Source organism: Mixophyes fleayi, chromosome 1 (assembly GCF_038048845.1).
Source record: "Mixophyes fleayi isolate aMixFle1 chromosome 1, aMixFle1.hap1, whole genome shotgun sequence".
NCBI lineage: Eukaryota > Metazoa > Chordata > Amphibia > Anura > Limnodynastidae > Mixophyes > Mixophyes fleayi.
In genome coordinates, this window is record NC_134402.1 from 325,222,704 (window position 1) to 325,244,318 (window position 21,615).

Consider the following 21,615-nt stretch of genomic DNA (forward strand, 5'->3'; position numbering starts at 1 on the left):
TCCAGACCCACTGCTTGTCCAGTCTCTGCCTTGTCCAGTCCACCACTCTATTTAGTATGACCGCATCATAATATAATGCAAAATTGGGGAGTTGTAGTCCCCCAGCATGTTTCCGCATATATAAAATGTCATGTTTAAAACGTGGGCGCCTCCCATTCCATACAAAATCCCTAACTGCTTTATGTAGCGTCTTGAACCAAGAAGTGGGAAGGTGTATGGGGAGAGTTTGGAGCAAGTAGAGGATCCGTGGTAATACATTCATCTTGACCACATTGACTCTGCCTATCAGAGAAAAGCCCTTTGGACACCAGTTTTTCAGGTCTCTACTAATTGTACTGGTGATGGGGATAAAATTGTCCTCAAAAATCTTTTTGTTGTCCTTATTGATAAACACCCCCAGATATTTAAGTCGTGAGGGATGCCACGTGAATGAGAATGATGGCTTCAGGCCTTCAACCACTGCCTCGGGCGCAGAGATGTTGAGTGCTACCGATTTTGAATAGTTAATTTTAAAGCCAGACAGCTCGCCAAACTGCTGAAATTCTGACACTAAATTAGGAATTGAAACCACATGGTTAGTGAGGATTGCCAGGAGGTCATCCGCGAAAAGTGCCAATTTAAAGCTTTTGTCTTCTAACCGTAGACCAGAGATTTCAGGGTTTGCCCGGATGGATCGAGCCAATGCTTCCATGCACAAGATAAAGATCAACGGAGACAGGGGGCATCACAATTGCAATTTCTAATTACAAAGCTATATGCCGACAAAGCACTTCTAAAAGAACCACAGCTCACTGGCTATCAGAACCTAAAAGGTAAACAATTCAAAACTTTTTCATGTCAGCTAGTACAAAATACAAAGGATTTGCTGGACTGATAAACAGAATTCCCTCCATACTCCAAAGCAGGGCCGGACTGGGACTAAAAATCAGCCCTGGCATTTAAAGCACACAGGCCCACGTGTTGTGGGCTCCATGCACTATATTGTTGCACACTGATGCTGGCGCAGTACAACATGATGTAGTATGAGTGTGTGTGTGGGGGGGGTATTTATTTCTCCTAATGACCCTCAACATTACATTATTAGCACCCCAATTACATCAATAAACACCATGACAATACATTATTAGTACCCAAATTACAGCAATAAATAACCCCCCACACACACTCATACTACATCAATCACCCCCACATTACAGCAACCGGCATCACCCCCCACATTACAGCATCCAGCATCACCCCCCACATTACAGCAACCGGCATCACCCCCCACATTACAGCAACCGGCATCACCCCCCACATTACAGCAACCGGCATCACCCCCCACATTACAGCGTCCAGCATCACCCCCCACATTATAGCAATACCCTCTCCTACTTATTAGCAATACTAAGCACCAAACACACTACAACATTGCCACCAGCACGCCACCCCATACTACAGCAATACCACCAATTATACAGACGCCACTGTAGGAAACAATGTTTTGCTTTTTTCAAATCTCCCACAAAATAGCAACAACGAACAGAGTACTTACACACACATATAGGTAACAGGTTCCCTATTCCCTTAATTAAATAGTAATGGCAGAATTTTCATGAATCATTCCACATGAAATAAAACGAACATATATCTAAAAAAAAACATAACTATTGAATGATCAGTTAAACCCACACGGCCGCATTAAAAGTATTTCCATCTACAGCAAAATGTCTCAGAAAAATATTTTTGTTTTACTACAGTAATTGGATATGCGTCTTTTCTATTCATTTTAAATAACACAGTATATAAATTAAGGGGGATAGAGGAGGTGGGTGAGAAATAATTGGATGTGATCCATCAGTTTGATTAGATAGGAAACATCTAGATTATTTACCTGGAGGCGTCTAACCCCTTGACTCATAGGCAGGGCTGACAAGAGGAATTTTGGGCCCCGATACAGCAACTTCTTTGGGCTCCCGTCATATTCAACAATGAAAGACTTGCCTTTGGCAGACGTTCATATGATGCCACACCGTAGTGTGCCCAGTTCATAATATGCCACATCGTAGTGCCCCACGGTCATATTATGCCACATAGTAGTACCCTCAATACATATTCGGTCATGCAGAAGTGCCCACAAATCATATTATGGCATAGTAGTGCCCCCAAATCATTAGTAAAGCTCAGATAAAAACTCATTCACAAATAAAAATTGGTACAGCATATCAGATACTGAGTGTGAGTCTCCCAATAGCAGCTTAATACATCATTTACAATGCAAACAAAAATAGATATATTGACACAATTACAGATAAAATTTATGACAAGCAATGTTTTTTCCTCTTAATTAAAAATCTCTGTACAGATAAATATGCAAAAAACTTTACAGCGCAATAATGAGCAATACATAGTGTTAAACATTATTGGATACGCTGTAGTGTCCCCAGTTCAAGAAAGGATGGTTAAAAACATATTGCACACGAGAAAATATATGAACTTACCTGATTATGGCATCCTGTGTTCTGTTCCTAGAGGGCGCGCTGGGCGAGGAGGGATCAGCAGCTGTCAGCTCACACAGGCAGTCGGGAGCAGGAATAGAGGGCAGTGGTCGAAGCAGAAATTTAGGAGTGGGGGTATAGAAAATGTAGGTGAATGGAGTATGAAGGCTTGTTTTTTTTTTGTTTTTTTAACACTTGTCCCCTCTGTGCATTTCCATTCTTCATTACTACTTGTGTATTATGATGGCTGCATCCCTGACATTCCCATTCTTAAGATGTCTCTCCCTTTACACTTTCTTTTACCTATGCCCCTGCACCATCTTCTCCTTTGTCCCTCTCACTTAACCCCCTGCACCACCTTCTCCGCTGGCTCTCACACATCTTCCTGTACCACCTACTCCCCTGGCTCTCTCACACGTCTTCCTGACCCTCTACCCCCCGGCTCTCTCACTCCTCTTCCTGCACCCCCTACCACCCTGGCTCTCTCACCCCCTCTCCCAGCACCCCCTTTCCCAGCACCCCCTTTGGCTCTCTCACCTCCTTTCCCAGCACCCCCTTCGGCTCTCTCATCCCCTTTCCCAGCACTCCCTTCCGCTCTCTCACCCCCTCTCCTAGCACCCCCTGGCTCTCACCCCCTTTGGCTCTCTCACCTCCTTTCCCAGCACCCCCTTCGGCTCTCTCACCCCCTCTCCCAGCACCCCCTGGCTCTCATCCCCTTTCCCAGCACCCCCTTCGGCTCTCTCACCCCCTCTCCCAGCACCATATTCGGCTCTCATCCCCTCTCCCAGCACCCCCTTCCGCTCTCTCACCCCCTTTCCCAGCACCCCCTTCCGCTCTCTCACCCCCTTTCCCAGCACCCCCTTTGGCTCTCACCCCCTTTCCCAGCACCCCCTGGCTCTCACCCCCGCGACCCCCCCTGGAAAATCGCGGCACCCCCGCGACCACCCCCTGAAAATCGCGGGCACCCCCCGAAAATCGCGGCACCCCCGCGACCCCCCCCCCTCCGAAAATCACGGGCACCACCCGAAAATCGCGGCACCCCCGCGACCCCCCCCCCTCCGAAAATCGCGGGCACCCCCCGAAAATCGCGGCACCCCCCCCCCTCTTCAGTAAAAAAAAAAAAGCAAATTAGAAAAAAAAACAGGAAACTCACCAGTGTAACTGGCTGCACAGCATAACGGGGAAGGGAGCTGGGGAGCGCGCAGCAGAGGTGGCTGGTTCCTGGAACCACCAGCCACCAAGACGACAGGGGGAGTTGGGCCGGCCCATATAGCCATCGGCCCTTCTGGCATTTGCCAGAAGTGCCAGATGGCCAGTCCGGCCCTGCTCCAAAGGGAGATACATTGTAGTAGTAGGCATCTCACTTGCACACTATTCTACTTATATGCTCCAAACACCAACCAAAATTAACAGAAAAGGTAAAAGGGCATATAATCCTAGGTGAGGACTACACACAAAAAAAACCCCAACACCAATCATTCAATATATCATCCAAAACGATAGCAAAAGACTCACATGCTTACTTATGACACAAAACCTACTTGACACATGGCGCCTCAAGTACTCAAAGATTTCACCTTTTACTCTTCAAATAACAAAATATAAGACATAAATAGACATTTTTATTGATTTAGTCTTACATTGAATACTACATTCAGAGGTGCACACAGGGGAGGGTGGGGGTTCCTAGTCTCTGGAAACCCCTGCCCTGCCTGGTGTGCCTTATGTTTTTATTAACTTTCCTTTTCCCCACCCCTCCTCCGCTCGCAGGAGGAGGGTTGAGGTGCCACGAGCAGGGGAGGGGTGGGGGGAAAAAAGTTAATAAAAACATCATTGGTCGTCAGTGGCAGCAACAGGCAGTCAATCGTGAGGCTGCCTGTTGCCGATTGGCCTCAGACAGGAAGTGCTCATTCACTTCCTGTCTGAGCAGCGTCCTGAGTGATGCAGCAGGGGGCTTGTGGCAGTAAAATGAGTGTGAGGGCAGCAGGGGGCTTGTGGCAGTAAAATGTGTGTAAGGGCAGCAGGGGGCTTGTGGCAGTAAAATGTGTGTGAAGGCAGCAGGGGGCTTGTGGCAGTAAAATGTGTGCTAGGGCAGCAGGCGGCTTGTGGCAGTAAAATGTGTTTGTGAGGGCAGCAGGCGGCTTGTGGCAGTAAAATGTGTGTGTGAGGGCAGCAGGCGGCTTGTGGCAGTAAAATGTGTGTGTGAGGGCAGCAGGCAGCTTGTGGCAGTAAAATGTGTTTGTGAGGGCAGCAGGCGGCTTGTGGAAATGTAATGTGTGAGGTAGGTAGTGGCTAATTAATGGGTGTTATTTTGTTTGTGGGGTGATGGCAATTTAATTTAATAGTGGGGTTGGTGCAGACTTATCAGTGTAGGGTGGGACGATTCATTTAATGTTGGGGTGGTTTGGGTGCTATTAATTAAATGTGTGGCAGAGTTTTGGAAAAAGGATTGCTATTTCTTAAAAGTGAATGCAAGTTATTTAATGTATGGTAGGAAATACATTTATTAAATAAATGTGGAACACCTCGCATGAATTCCTTTATACCAAACTAATAAAACTGCATGTGTCTCACCTGGAGTGTACAGAAAGCCAGGTGCCTCTGTAAGAGAGTACAACACAAATGGCAGAGGTTTCCACATCATGTTCTGAGGGGCTAGGGCAGGGCCGGACTGGGACTAAAAATCAGCCCTGGCATTTAAAGCACACAGGCCCACGTGGGCTCCATGCACTATATTGTTGCACACTGATGCTGGCGCAGTACAACATGATGTAGTATGAGTGTGTGTGGGGGGGGAGGGGGTATTTATTTCTCCTAATGACCCTCAACATTACATTATTAGCACCCCAATTACATCAATAAATACCATGACAATACATTATTAGTACCCAAATTACAGCAATAAATAACCCCCCACACACACTCATACTACATCAATCACCCCCACATTATAGCAACCGGCATCACCCCCCACATTACAGCATCACTCCCCACATTACAGCGTCCAGCATCACCCCCCACATTACAGCGTCCAGCATCACTCCCCACATTACAGCGTCCAGCATCACCCCCCACATTACAGAGTCCAGCATCACCCCCCACATTACAGCGTCCAGCATCACCCCCCACATTACAGCGTCCAGCATCACCCCCCACATTACAGCGTCCAGCATCACCCCCCACATTACAGCAACCGGCATCACCCCCCACATTACAGCGTCCAGCGTCACCCCCCACATTATAGCAATACCCTCTCCTACTTATTAGCAATACTAAGCACCAAACACACTACAACATTGCCACCACCACGCCACCCCATACTACAGCAATACCACCAATTATACAGACGCCACTGTAGGAAACAATGTTTTGCTTTTTTCAAATCTCCCACAAAATAGCAACTACGAACAGAGTACTTACACACACATATAGGTAACAGGTACCCTTTTCCCTCAATGAAATAGTAATGGCAGAATTTTCATGAATCATTCCACATGAAATAAAACTAACATATATCTAAAAAAAACATAACTATTGAATGATCAGTTGAACCCACACGGCCGCATTAAAAGTATTTCCATCTACAGCAAAATGTCTCAGAAAAATATTTTTGTTTTACTACAGTAATTGGATATGCGTCTTTTCTATTCATTTTAAATAACACAGTATATAAATTAAGGGGGATAGAGGAGGTGGGTGAGAAATAATTGGATGTGACCCATCATGATCCATCAGTTTGATTAGATAGGAAACATTTAGATTATTTACCTGGAGACGTCTACCCCCTTGACTCACAGGCAGGACTGACAAGAGGAATTTTGGGCCCTGATACAGCAACTTCTTTGGGCTCCCATCATATTCAACAATGAAAAACTTGCCTTTGGCAGAAGTTCATATGATGCCACACCGTAGTGTGCCCAGTTCATATTATGCCACATCGTAGTGCCCCAAGGTCATATTATGCCACATAGTATTACCCTCAATTCAGATTTGGTCATGCAGAAGTGCCCACAAATCATATTATGGCATAGTAGTGCCCCCAAAACATATACCATACAGTAGTGCCCACAAATCATATTATGTCACAACAGTGCCTCCAAATCATATTATGCCACAATAGTGACCCCAAATAACATTATGCCATAGTAGTGCCCCCAAATCATTAGTAAAGCTCAGACAAAAACTCATTCACAAATAAAAATTGGTACAGCATATCAGATACAGAGTGTGAGTCCCAAGAGCAGCTTAATACATCATTTACAATGCAAACAAAAATAGATATATTGACATAATTACAGATAAAATTTATGACAAGCAATGTTTTTTCCTCTTAATTAAAAATCTCTGTACAGATAAATATGCAAAAAACATTACAGCGCAATAATGAGCAATACATAGTGTTAAACATTATTGGATACGCTGTAGTGTTCCCAGTTCAAGAAAGGATGGTTAAAAACATATTGCACACGAGAAAATATATGAACTTACCTGATTATGGCATCCTGTGTTCTGTTCTCCTACTGGGCACGCTGGGCGAGGAGGGATCAGCAGCTGTCAGCTCACACAGGCAGTGGGGAGCAGGAATAGAGGGCAGTGGTCGAAGCAGAAATTTAGGAGTGGGGGTATAGAAAATATAAGTGAATGGAGTATGAAGGCTTGATTTTTTATTTTTTTTAACACTTGTCCCCTCTGTGCATTTCCATTCTTCATTACTACTTGTGTTTTATGATGGCTGCATCCCTGACATTCCCATTCTTAAGATGTCTCTCCCTTTACACTTTCTTTTACCTATGCCCCTGCACCATCTTTTCCTTAACCCCCTGCACCACCTTCTCCGCTGTCTCTCACACATCTTCCTGTACCACCTACTCCCCTGGCTCTCTCACACGTCTTCCTGCACCCTCTACCCCCCGGCTCTCTCACTCCTCTTCCTGCACTCCCTACCACCCTGGCTCTCTCACCCCCTCTCCCAGAACCCCCTTCCCCTTTGGCTCTCTCACCCCCTCTCCCAGCACCCCCTTCCCCTTTGGCTCTCTCACCCCCTCTCCCAGCACCCCCTTCCCCTTTGGCTCTCTCACCCCCTCTCCCAGAACCCCCTTCCCCTTTGGCTCTCTCACCCCCTCTCCCAGCACCCCCTGGCTCTCTCACCCCCTCTCCCAGAACCCCCTTCCCCTTTGGCTCTCTCACCCCCTCTTCCAGCACCCCCTGGCTCTCTCATCCCCTCTCCCAGCACCCCCTGGCTCTCTCACCCCCTCTCCCAGCACCCCTTCCCCTTTGGCTCTCTCACCCCCTTTCCCAGCACCCCCTTCGGCTCTCTCACCCCCTCTCCCAGCACCCCCTGGCTCTCACCCCCTCTCCCAGCACCCCCTGGCTCTCTCACCCCTCTCACAGCACCTCTTCCCCTTTGGCTCTCTCACCCCCTTCGGCTCTCTCACCCCCTTTCCCAGCACCCCCTTTGGCTCTCTCACCCCCTCTCCCAGCACCCCCTGGCTCTCACCCCCTCTCCCAGCACCCCCTTCAGCTCTCTCACCCCCTCTCCCAGCACCCCCTTCAGCTCTCTCACCCCCTCTCCCAGCACCCCCTTCAGCTCTCTCACCCCCTCTCCCAGCACCCCCTTCAGCTCTCTCTCCCCCTCTCCCAGCACCCCCTTCAGCTCTCTCTCCCCCTTTCCCAGAACCCCCTTCAGCTCTCTCTCCCCCTTTCCCAGAACCCCCTTCAGCTCTCTCACCCCCTCTCCCAGCATGCCCTGGCTCTCACCCCCTCTCCCAGAACCCCCTTCGGCTCTCTCACCCCCTCCGGCTCTCTCACCCCCTCTCCCAGCACCCCCTTCGGCTCTCTCACCCCCTCTTCCAGCACCCCCTGGCTCTCACCCCCTCTCCCAGCATGCCCTGGCTCTCACCCCCTCTCCCAGCACCCCCTTCGGCTCTCTCACCCCCTCTCCCAGCACCCCCTGGCTCTCACCCCCTTTCCCAGCACCCCCTGGCTCTCACCCCCTTTCCCAGCATCCCCGGGCTCTCACCCCCGCCCCCCCCCCCCCCGAAAATCGCGGCACCCCCGCGACCCCCCCCTAAAATCGCGGCAACCCGCGACCCCCCCGAAAATCGCGGCACCCCCGCGACCCCCCCTCCCCCCCAAAAATCGCGGCACCCCCACGACCCCCTCCCCCCCGAAAATCGCGGCACCCCCCCTCTTCAGTAAAAGAAAAAACTAATTAAAAAAAAAAGTAAACTCACCAGTGTAACTGGCTGCACAGCATAACGGGGGAGGGAGCTGGGGAGCGCGCAGCAGAGGTGGCTGGTTCCTGGAACCAGCCATCAAGAAGACAGGGGGAGTCGGGCCGGCCCATATAGCCATCGGCCCTTCTGGCATTTGCCAGAAGTGCCAGATGGCCAGTCCGGCCCTGGGCTATGGTCTCAAAGCCAATTACATACCGAGCAGGAAGTCAGCTACGGCAGACGTGTTATACAGCCAGCAGAGGCATGGCAAGGCACCAGCTTTTCAAGGACCACTGGGGGCAGTAAAGAGGACCATTACTATTTCCCTAATTACTGGCAAAGTATTTTTTATTTTTCAAGTTTTCAGTTTTAAAAGGCCTCCCATCTATTACAAATAAAACTTGTAAATGTTTCTTTTTAACAAAAAGAACTCTTTAATACAACTGTTAACATATTTACCAGTAGTGAAGTGGTACGTTTAGTGAATATTGAAGGACCTAAAATAAACCATGCAGAGGTGAGGTCTTTGATGTCTGCATCAAAAGTTCCACTTTGCACAGTGAACGCTGCAGAGAAGTGCACATTTATATACGGTCAAATAAATAATTTGAGAAACAAAAACATGTCTATCATAGGGAATCTGATACACAAAACAACGTAGATTAAATGCTTTATGCCAGTGGTACTTAAGTTAATTTACCTGGATTTGCCGCTGTTAGTGTACAGAACCGAAATAGACTATTACTAATCCTTCAGACATGTAGTGTGGGCTACACCTAAGAGTAGGTTGAGACGAACAATGTAACAGCGGCTAGGGCTGGTTGTAAAACAAAAAGGGGTAACCTTTATACTTACTCCACTTGTTTGTCTTATGATTGCTGGGGAGTTTTTACTGGTCACCAAGTACTGTACCTTTACATCTTCTAGATATAAAAACTAGATACATTTTTAGTAGAATCAAAATTGTTAACATTTACAAAAAAAAAAGTTTTCATGTTCTGGAAAGCAATATTTAGACCTGCAGACCGTCTTACGGAACAGACTTTCTTCCAATATACTAACTTACTTTCGGTTTCCTAGTTTGTAGGGCACACCTAAAATCAGCTCTGCTGGGATTGCTCCACTTTCACACCCTAATTTATTGCAACCAAGACACAAGTCCCTTTTCCCCTTACAGATGGAAGTCTCTGCTATATGTTCAATTTTTTGGTCCTCCACAATTATTACACAGTTGTATAATTATGTGTTGATCAGCATCATCAACATTTATTCATATAGTGCCAGCATATTCCACAGTGCTTTACAACTGAACAAAAACACAGTAATAAAACAGTAATGGGAAATAGAGACAGAGAGGAAAGAGGGCCCTGGTCACAAGCTTACAGTCTATAGGATAATGGAAATTTCATAAATGAGGTAAAGTCCTTCATATTACATATTGGTCCACCTAGATTGCAAAGATAAGTGCTTATGGCGGGCATGGCCTACGCCAGGGTTTCCGAAACCCAATCCTCAGGGCTCCCCAACAGTGCAGGTTTTCCGGATCACATGTGACATAATTAGGACCACCTGTGGATCTGTTACAATGTGTCAGTCAGTAATGAATACACCTGTGCTCCGGCAAGGAGATTTGGAAAAACCTGCACTGTTAGGGAGCCCTGAGGACTGGGTTTGGGAACCCTGGCCTACGCTATCCTCCTTTTGGGCTGTGGTTAAAGCTCATATAGATAGCAATGACTTCAAGGTTTAGGTATCGGCCAAGAGACTTTGTGACTCCTTCTTGCATAAGATCGTTGGACTGGCTTGGGAATATTTCCCTTAGAAGATGGTCTGTTATGTCAACCCAGATAGCATTAAATGTGTCACATGTATAACTTTTTGTAATGCCATACCTGTTTTTTATTCTTATATTACTTTCACACAAAGAAATAAAAAATAAATAAATAAAAAAAAATGTAGTGAGCTATATGATCCATTCACACAGCAATTCTGGTCAGGGGGTCAAAGGTTTATCTTGTGTGAACTGTGTAAAGGGTGGTAACAAGGTACCACAGGGGGATTGAGAATGGTTGAGGAATATTATAAGCTTGCCTGAAGAGGTGGGTTTTATTGTGCGAGGGAGGGAATTCCACAAAGTCTGTGCAGCCCAAAAAAAGTGGGAGCATATAATGACTGGATGAGAGACGCAGATCTTGTGCAGAACGGAGGTTCTTTAATATGGAGACATTTCTCCTAATCTAATCAACATACACCCAGCTTTGTTCATAGCACATCTACCGTCTCCATTAATATATTCCTCCTCTTTCTAGCTCCACTGATAAATTCAGATAAATGGGTGGAAACATCACAAGGTTGTACCTGGGTACTTGTACACTTTATGCAGTCTTGCAATCAAAGTATAATTTTCGCAATAGTTATAGATGACTATGAGCAGCACATCAAATGCCATCTAGTTAGAGATAACTGTGGGCAGCACTTCACAACCTAATGGCCTGGAAAGAGTGTATTGGGAAATGTCTTGAATGTAAAATCCTTCCACGTAAATAACGGCTATTGGGAAACCAACATTGCTCCTGCCTCAGTTTATGACGGCAGACACATGATGATTATTTGTGCAACTGTATATTTGTAGTTTAATGCTCTGTTTAATCACCAACAAACCGTTGAATAGAAAGCAACCTATCAATTTCCAGATCAGTTCAGACTACAAAATTGCTGCCTTCCCTCTGTGCAGGTGACAGGTGTACTTTATGACAGAGAATGTGTTGGACACTAACACGTTACATTACGTTTATTCACCATGGTCATATTTGTGGTTGTCAGCACTTTCACAAAAGTAATGATATGCTTATCATATGCTGTTCCACATTGATCCGACGCTCTAAACAATAGAAGGAAAGATCATAGCTCTTCGTTCTGAAGATATATACCTATGCATTTATTGGGAACAACGCTTTCAGTTTATAAATGGGGCTATCTTAGCCCTCAGAATCAAAATACAGAAGATCTGGCAGTCCATTAAACAGTGTAACTCAATCCTTCCAAGGAAGTCAGTCACCCTTAAAGTAACCATTTTACTTATTTGTACCTTGTGAAACATTAATGTTCCCATTACTCTAGACCAGCTATTTGTGTAGTCTTAACAAACGCAAAGTCATTTTGGACACTTTGTTGAAGCCTTAGAAGAATGACAAACAACTATCATCTAAATTACTAAATAATGTAACAATTCTGCTGTGCAGGCCATGCAACTACAATTATCCGCTTTATTAATAGTGAAATGGCTAAGCAACATACCAAGTCTAGCCTCTGGGAGCACACGACTTTTTGCTGTTTACACATCAATTAACCTGTTGAAGAGCGGAGGTAGGATTTCACCTTAATGATTGGGACTATTTGAATTTGTTTTTCGCCACAAATAACTATTTATTCCAGTCTAACTAAGCATATTTCCTTTGATGGCATACTGGATTAAACAATTTGTATTTTACTACATTAGCTGAATAACATCTGGCAAGTTACAAAGTGTCCCTTTTCCTAAATTCTTCCCATAGTTATTTTAATGCAATAAGTGTAACCCTAATCCGGCAGAGAACTGCCCCAAAATATCATGTAGTACAATGTACACCCATGTAGCAGGTAGGCCTACCATGCATTTAATAGAGCCTGTCTCTCCAGCACATTACGAGATTTCCTATTACAAATGAGAATGTAAAGAGCCCGTAAAAATTTAACACCCGTTTCACTTTGAATACATCTAACAATCTGTATGGTTTCACAAATGTATAGAAGTTATTGCCTATCTGAATAAGGGCTCCTCGGCGAATTCTGCTCAACAGTTACCCAGGAGTGGCACCACACTCATACATTAGGAACACAATGCAAGAAGTCAGTGACAAAGTTTGGCGCACTATCAAATATTGTGTATTTAATATTTTATACCAGGGTATTAATAGAAGAATATTTGATTTTGTGTTTAGAATAATTGAGGCAAAGGTGTTCACCAATCCTAATGGTTCCTGGTCCCACCACTGGATCTCTTGGCTGTCGTTGACCGAGGACGCTGGGGCTTATACGGCACCGCAGCAGCAAGCAACTGCTATTTCTGAAGGTCTCCTTTATATGGCAGCACTGTATAAGCACAATAAAAGACAATTGTTGATTAGGGACTACTAATTTAGTGCCGACTTACACCTTTGACCAAGGTTAGTAAATTATTATTTTTATGAAAACAGTTCACATAGAATTTGTCTGTTATATTGGCACATAACTCGTGTGATATAGGTCTTTTGTATACTACACAATAATGGCCATTGATACTCTGATAATTGTCATTTAGATTGTGGTGGTTTACAACCAGCCCTTATTAATTTTCTTTGAATTCTTTAAGGATATCAGGTGTTCTACCCATAACTACGCTGCTTTCTTCTAGGGATTAAATGTAGTAGGCTTTATGCTATGAATTTTTGCAACTTATATTTGTTATTGTGGGAATGGATTTGGTGAAAAATAATTTTTCTGTTTTGTGTATTTTATTTGTTACAGAAAATGGTTACCATACACAAGTCTAAAAATATGAGAGTGAAAAATAAGTAACAATAAAGAACCATCAAAACAAACGTCTGAAACATAGGTATCACCAATAAAGGAAGTTATAGCTATATAAAGACACTAATAAACCCTATTGTGCACTCCTACCACTCCAATATAATGAGTCCCTACAGTAATATTAAAAAGAGTCTACAGCTTCTCTTGCAAGAGTCCTCAGCCTCCAAATAGGACCTACAACAGCATAGAGAACAGCAAGAGAGCGCATATAGTTTAGTAAGTTCAGTCAACCAGCTCTATTAATGGCAATAACTATGCGTATTTAAATCATCTGGAGTATGTAAATTTTTTTCACTATATCCGGATTATGGAAATCTCAGTTCTACAAATCACCGACATACCAACCAGACACCCAAAAAAACCAAAACCATAAGCCACTAATGTGAAATAAATTTGATTGGATTAAAACCAGTACATTATATAAAATGATCCAATGCTTATCTCACATTTACTAGATACAGGAAGCTGAAGAAATCGCTGCCACATCCACATCCAGAAATGGCTTCATACAACACTGCGCTCTCCTTAGGGATCTCATCCAACACGTAGACCTCTTATTTATAGTATTCTTTTTGCGTATTCAACTACACATAGATTTGTCCCACAATTAGAAACAATATCAGTGTTCCTATTCTCCTTTGTTACATACATTTTTTGGTAGGTTTCATGTGAATGTGCCCAATTTTAAAGTGAAAAACGGGGACACCCATGTTGCCCCTCCTTCTGTCTAACCTCTGCCCCCTTTCTTTATCCTTCCTCACTTACTTTACACCTCACCCTCTTTCTTCCTCCCCTCATGTCACCAGCCCTTATTCTGCTCTCCTTTCAGATTTTCAGTACCCCCATTACTCTTGTCCCCGTCTCTACTCTACATTCAGATTTCTAGTCCCCTCACCCCGACTCCCCCTGGAGTTTCCTTCCCGTCCTAGATTGTACGCTGCCACATACAAGGTCCTCTATTCTTTGTATCCTCCTCCTCCTGTCACCTTCCTGTTGCTTCCGGCACCCCAGCTTTATGCCTCATTTCTGGGTTCCTACCTCAATCTCCTTCATTACTGTCTCTGGTCCTGCTAGCTGTGCCAACACTACTAGGTCCAGACCCATCCAACTTCAGTTCACTTCTCACCTCTCTTTCTTCCCCTTTCTGGCTCCCAAGTATTCTTTATTCACTCATCCTCTCTGCCCAGTCTGCTTGCCATCAGCAAGGATTGTCAATTCTATTGAATTTTATTTTGATTTTTGTACTTCCCAGTATGCAGTGTTCCCTTTTCTCCTGTGCACTGTGTACGCCACTGCGGACCCTTTGTGGCACCATATAAATAAAAAATAATATTATTATTACCTGAAATTCACCAGCCTTGAGTGTCTCACAGCTAGAACATTCATATACACATTTATGTGTTCATTTCATTTTTTTCTTATTTGGGTGAACTTTAAGGGCTTGTTCACACATAGGTGTTGGGAAAATGCACGACAAATAAATGACCGCTATTCCCATGGACTTTTGATCTATTCTAATGGAAACATTTTAAATATGACATATATAAGAAGTCGAAAACCTCTTACACTTTAACTTTCTTTCAAAATACATATCTGTTTTTAAGGACAGCATTTGTAATTTATATTAGGCATTGAAAAGATACCAGCTCTATTTTAAATCAAGCTACCACAAAAAATAAAATACAGGCTTGGCAACGTAACCAACTATAAAAAATCCCCTAAAAAGAATAGGATATAAAACATTTCAGGAGTAAGGGATGCAAACCAAGAGGGATAACACCCAAAACCCCATGTTTGCTCTAGGTTCTCTTGTTCAGTTTAAACAGGGCTTTTTAAAGGGATTTCTCCTCTAGTTTGGAACGTAAAAGTTTACTTAGGAAAGCCATAGAAAACAATAAAAAAAAAATAATCACAGGTCATTACAATGAAACCTGTTTTTTCAGACTATTATAAACAAGTAAGCGTTCCTGTTTTACAACTACAAAGATGAGCACATGCAATCATTAAGTCAGGCTGGTATCATATGCAGTAGCTAGGGTATAATAATCATTCCATTACCATTTGGGTCATCAAATTATTTCTGGGTGTTCCAAAATGCTCTCTATAATTTGAAATCTTTTTATGTACGCCAATTATGGTATTTATATAACTGATACAAACGTCTCACCCCACAATAAATGTAGACACTAGGAGATTCCAGAAAGATGAAACAGTAGCAATGTAATTGACCCTAGTGTGTGTGTGTGTGTGTGTTAGGGAATTTAGACTGTAAGGGACTGATGCGAGTGCATTCTCTGTACAGCGCTACGGAATCAGTGGCGCTATATAAAAATAGATGATGATGAATGTAAGAAAATATCAAAATAACTATTTTTAGTTTAATTTTTCTGTAACACATATTCCCAACTGTGTTCAGTGAGAAATCATATCCCAACTCCATTCAATGGTTAATTTAGCCCAAAATAATTATTTCAAATCAGTCAGAAAAGGTGAGCAAGGAAATGATGAAGTTGTTTAAACTAGCAAGAGGGCTTGTTGTGGTTTCCCAAGGGCATTAGGGGCACACATTATTTATATTATGATGGCATGATTGCATAGGTCAAATAAGAAAAATGAATTATGGTTGATTTTCACTGTAAGATAAAAACAATTAATATACAGAAAAGAAAATATGTTAAGATCAAACTTTAGACTTATTTTTTTTTAGGAGAGTATCATTAAATAATGTTTGTTGTTTATACAGAAATTAAAGGATAAAACAGAACTAAATTTTGTTTCCTTTGGAGCACACACTATTGTTGGATTATTTTATGTGCTCCTATTCAAAGATGAAGAAATGGCATCAATGCTAAGCTTTTAAGGTTATCCAGAAATAGATTAACACACAGATCAAGATTTTGCGTTAAAATGAAAAATATCCTAACTTAAACCAACGTACTTTTAATATGGCACAGTACTCCGACACTGGACAGTTCAATATTAGGTTATACTTATTTAATACAACTATGTATACTTTGGGATCGCTGAATGAATGGTGCGACAAAAACCAAATTCTGGCATTATCAATAAGAAGTATAAAAATATAGGAAAACAGTGTATTCATCTAGACCTGTTATTAACAATTGAAACTGAAAAGTTATACTAAGGCATCACTCATTACAAGTGATTGGAGTGGAACAGCACATCAGTAGACACTAGTATTGGGTTACACTGAAGCTTTAAATTGCACTCACGAGGATACAAATAATCCACTATATGCAGAGAGGGTTAGACTTTACACAGCAGTGTACTCAGAATACAGAAAGGGTTCCTATACAGGTTTACAGGCCATATAACCAATCAAATATATACTAAGCCACTCATTACACATTTTAAAAAATATCCCATCTGATTAATTTTGTACAACTAAATTTAATGGGTTTTTTATGTGAACCTAGGACGTTACTCATGGAAACACACCCCTCTGTTAAGACACTTTGTGACTGGGTTCCCTATTGAAATTTACTGCTATTTTAGCTATTCCCCAACTGAATATCTTCTACTAATATAGATTTAAAGACAGGCCAAGTCAGAGCGTTTTATAACCATGAGATCATTAACCAAGATGCCAAAATGAGGATGTGTATATCTTCAAAAATAGGACTGTCCTAAAATATATAGCAACCTTAATGCCACACTTAAGTAATTGGGATTAATCATCTAGTGACTAACATGGTTAAGTAATTCATAGGTCTATGTACCTAAACAGCGCTTGTGTTCACACATGTATAAATGAAGACATAATTCTAATAAATTACTAAACTCTGAAAGTATAGAATGACAGAACTATGCAGTATTATAAGGCTCTTTAAAATAAACAAATATATTGAAAGCAATTATACCGATTAAGACAAAGGCAGCCTGTAGTTTTTCTTTACTGTCCAGAATATGCTATTCACTACAGGACACTAGCAAGGCATTGTTCTACACTGACCAATATATACATGCATTTCTGGCAGATAGAACAATAGAATGTTGTAGTCTCATGATGACTGCTAAACTAATTATGGACAGTGTACAGAGTATGTAAATGATTTCAACTCAAATGGTGTAAAATAGCACTTACCAGCAAAGAAGTGACAGGAGAGCTATAAATTGAAACAAACATGTACATCCAACAACAATATAGTTTAAAATAGAATAAAAAAGTCACTACACTAAACAAAACAGAATTCAATAGACAATGTTGGCAAATCAGTTACACTACTCTATTCTACACACACACACTATATAATTATATATTTTTTTCCCCCAATTGTAAGTATCATTTGTTAAACACAGTAAGTTTTTCCATCACTAGTGTCTGAGTCACTACTAGACTACACAATATTCATAATGTGCTCATCTCCGGCAAATTATATTTTGTAGGCGCTTAACAATGTTAATGTGATGTAATAACCTATGATAGATTATATCAGTGGTTCCCAAACTTTTGCAGTTCGCGGCACCCTTAGAGTCTCCAAATTTTTTCAAGGCACCCCTCCAAAATAATAACTGAGCAGTCCTGTTTTAGAAGTAGTTGGGTCAAAAAATTGTAATAAGTATTTAGGTCACGACAAATACTTATTTAGTTGTATGCAAAAATGCTCCTCTGCATCCAGACACTCTGCCCCCTCTGCATCCAGGCACACTGCCCCCTCTCACATTGCCCCCTCTGCCACACTGTCCCCCTCCTCTGCCCTCTCTCACGCTGTCCCCCTCCTCTGCCCTCTCTCACGCTGTCCCCCTCCTCTGCCCTCTCTCACGCTGTCCCCCTCCTCTGCCCTCTCTCACGCTGTCCCCCTCCTCTGCCACGCTGTCCCCCTCCTCTGCCACGCTGTCCCCCTCCTCTGCCCCGCGCCAGGCGCCAGCTATAGAAGAAAAAAAGAAAGCAAACAGAAACTTACCAATCCGCGCGGCGCTAGGACCCTGCCGCCTCCTCTCTTGCGCAGCTGTCACTGACGTCGATATTCATTGACAGCTGCGGGAGAGAGGAGGCTGCAGGGTCCTAGCGCCGCGCGGATTGGTAAGTTTCTGTTTGCTTTCTTTTTTCTAGGGCTGGCCAGCGGCACCGCAGTGACAGCGCCGCGGCACCGCAGTGACAGCGCCGCGGCAACGCAGTGACAGCGCCGCGGCAACGCAGTGACAGCGCCGCGGCACCCCTGGGAGCCGCAGCGCACACTTTGGGAACCACCGGATTATATTGTTAAAATAACAAGCATAGCGAACATGTATCTACCTCCCTATGGACACCCACATCCTATTTTATTATATATATAAAAATCCTTGAGGAAGCCCCAATTGGACAGAAAATGTAGGGAAGGCATACCCTATCATCCTTAATTTCAAAGTCCTATGCCAGTCCAGCTGCTTGTTTTCTAGCTGCCTATTAGTTTCCATCTCCGATAGCAGTGGAGATCTAGCCTATGGCAGCCCTTGGAAGGCTGGTTAATCTTCAGAGAAATTCATTAAACTACATACATTGTTCCAATTTACATTTTTAGGTTTTCATTTGTATACCTGTGTCACACAAATTAATTTTGTTGCATTTTTACACCGCTTTCTAAATATTTGACACTTAATTTTATAAGTGTTGTGAACCAGCACAAGAAGCGACTCAACTTTGTGGGTTCCAATATAGGCCCTCATTGACATGGTAAGTCTCAAGAATTTCCAGATAAATATATTTACTGGTTTCCTTAGTAAGAGACCACTTATGTATTTCTGTATTGAGCTCTATTATAGATATAACAACTATATGTGGGCATTTTATACATAATTTGTATTTATAAAGTGTAGACATATTACACATCACTGTACTTTGAGAGGATGATGACAAACAAATTGCACACAATGATATGAATGTAAAGGTAAAGAGGGTCCTATCGAAAGGAGCTTACAATCCAAGAGAGACAGTTGTATTGCAGTGTTCGATTTAATTTGGAGGCTCTAAAAGCCGATTGTGGTTAAAGTTGCATAGCAATACAGGGGATGGACATTCTCCAACAGGCCATAGAACATTGTGACTACACACCTGTTTTCATACAGGGCACTTTTTTTATTTTTGAAATCAAGCATTTTCTTTAGCTAAGGTTATTGGAAGTTATACTGGTGGCATTTGGCCACCAGTATAAATGTGCTCTACCTTGTGCATTTATAAGGTCGTAGAACTTATTAGCAACTTAAAATGTCCTCAAATTGTGGAGTTGTGGAGTGTGATATACTCAAAATAACCAGACAGTAGTAGTTAAATAATAACAACCAAACCCCTATTTGATCTCTCATAAAACAAAACACAAATATATATAAAGCTCCATACATACAGCGTCCAGTAGAACGAAGTCCATTTACCAGTAGTAAATTCCAAAGAAGGGGTACACTTCATGTTGTAAGAAAACTACCTATATTGAGCACATAACCATTAAAACACAGAGGTTTCAGTGTTTTTGCACAACATGGACAGTGCACCCCTTCTTTGGAAAATATAGATTAGTAATATAGACTTGTATTGTGCCCCACTGTGGGTAGTATAATTGGGAATAGGGCAAGCTTTAATAAACAGATGAGTTTTCAGAGTGGTAGGAAATTCCTTAAGTTGGTAGCAGCTGGTAGCAGCACAGGAGAAGTCTTGTAGTCAGGAGAAATAGGTGGCGATTAGAGAGGAGTTGAGGTGCAGGTCTAAGAGGACAAGACAGAGACACTATGTATGTATGTGCCTGAATAATAAGAAATACAAAATAATAGAGTACAACTTTTGCTTTTAAATGGGGAAGGTTAAATTGTAACAGGAAACGTACCTGGTCACTCTACAAATATTTACCTACTACATCTGACTTTTACAGAGGGGTCAAGGCATTTTTGAAAAAAAAAAAAAAAAAAAGGTCTAGCTGGTAAAACTCTGCATGACCCCCCCTGAAAATAACAAGTGGATAGATCTCATAAAAAGTCACCATTACTGAAATAATCTTATCATCACTGGGGAAAGTCCTTAGGTTATCACATGAAAATCACAGTTAGCTGTATTAGTACTTTTGAGATACTCAGTGTTACTTAATGCCATTTTAAACATGCTTAGGACATAAACATAGAAATACAAGTCTAAATAAAAAGAATCACCATGTAATACACTACTATGCTGTCCTATAAAGTACTACTGTAACTGTCGCCATGACTCTTTCTGAAACTAATTACCAGTGGTCGACTTACCAAAAAAAGACGGCAGATGAGATACAGACTCCAAAAAACTGCAGGTGTCTATTTGTTTATCAGCAGGTAGGGCTTTGAACTGGTGTTGGAGAAGCAATGCCATGGTAGGTCCCGTATAAAGTGCTGATGACAACCTCACCCTCCAACCTAATGCCTGTAGTCTGACCAACACGGAACTGTACCACTCAACCCACTCACCTTACAGCTGACTCGACTGGGTGGAGCTTTCGGAACGCGTCGCATCCAATCAGCGTGAACATCCCCAACCAATAAGAAAATAATATCCTGGATCATGACGTCGGTCTTCTCGGCAACTCTAGGGAAATAACTCTCTACCCAATCACGAGAAGGCTATAACAGTTCAGCCAATAGACTTCCTATTATGCAGTAGCCTAGTGCTTGTTTTCACATCTGTAAATAAATAATAAACTCTAAGATGGGAGCTAGGTTTAGTAATGAAATATTTAAGATCACTTTCCACAGACATCACAAGCTAATTGCAAGATCAAGTAAAGGGGCAGAATGGCTGAACTTGTATTTCAGCAGACACAGTATAGTAGCCAGCAGGTAATCCTCACCAGAGCACTAACGGGATGGGAACTACTGAACGAGAAAGAGTTGTCAAAAGTAGTCACGTTTCATGTTGGAAAAATGACTATAAGAGAATCTGAAAAGAATGGTTTGTATTATTATGAATCCATTCTTACTTATTTAAGTTTGACTTAGGTATTACATCTAGAAAGCCCCATCCTAAACAGTAAGCCCTATACACATCCATTTAGGACATTAAAAAATCCTCATTTAAGTGGCAGCACAAGTGCTGTATTTTACTGGAATGTTTTGCTGTGTTGATCCCGTCTGGACACATACTTGTTCTTATCCCTTCACTATAAATCTACAGCTGCACTTAGTTGCATAAAATCCCTGTGCCTGCTATACTTCCATGCACAGCAATACATAGCAGTTTACTATATTGATACCGCACTGTTGTTTTCAATCCACTAATGTGATATGTTAATGCTTTTAATTTAAGAAACTAAAAATTCTGAATTTACAACCACTGCTTCAAGAAGTTGGTTGGTCTTTCTCTA

At 42.6% G+C, this 21,615-nt stretch overlaps 1 protein-coding gene across 1 annotated transcript in view; it reads right to left on the bottom strand.

The window, feature by feature from the left end:
• GLTP (glycolipid transfer protein) overlaps positions 1 to 20,720 on the bottom strand; it is a 41,183-nt gene extending 20,463 nt beyond the window's left edge. The window contains exon 1 of the mRNA XM_075214359.1: positions 20,525 to 20,720. Coding sequence (XP_075070460.1) covers positions 20,525 to 20,627 — 103 coding nt within the window. The 5' untranslated portion in view covers positions 20,628 to 20,720. The remainder of the gene's footprint in view (positions 1 to 20,524) is intronic.
• Positions 20,721 to 21,615: the final 895 nt, after the last annotated feature.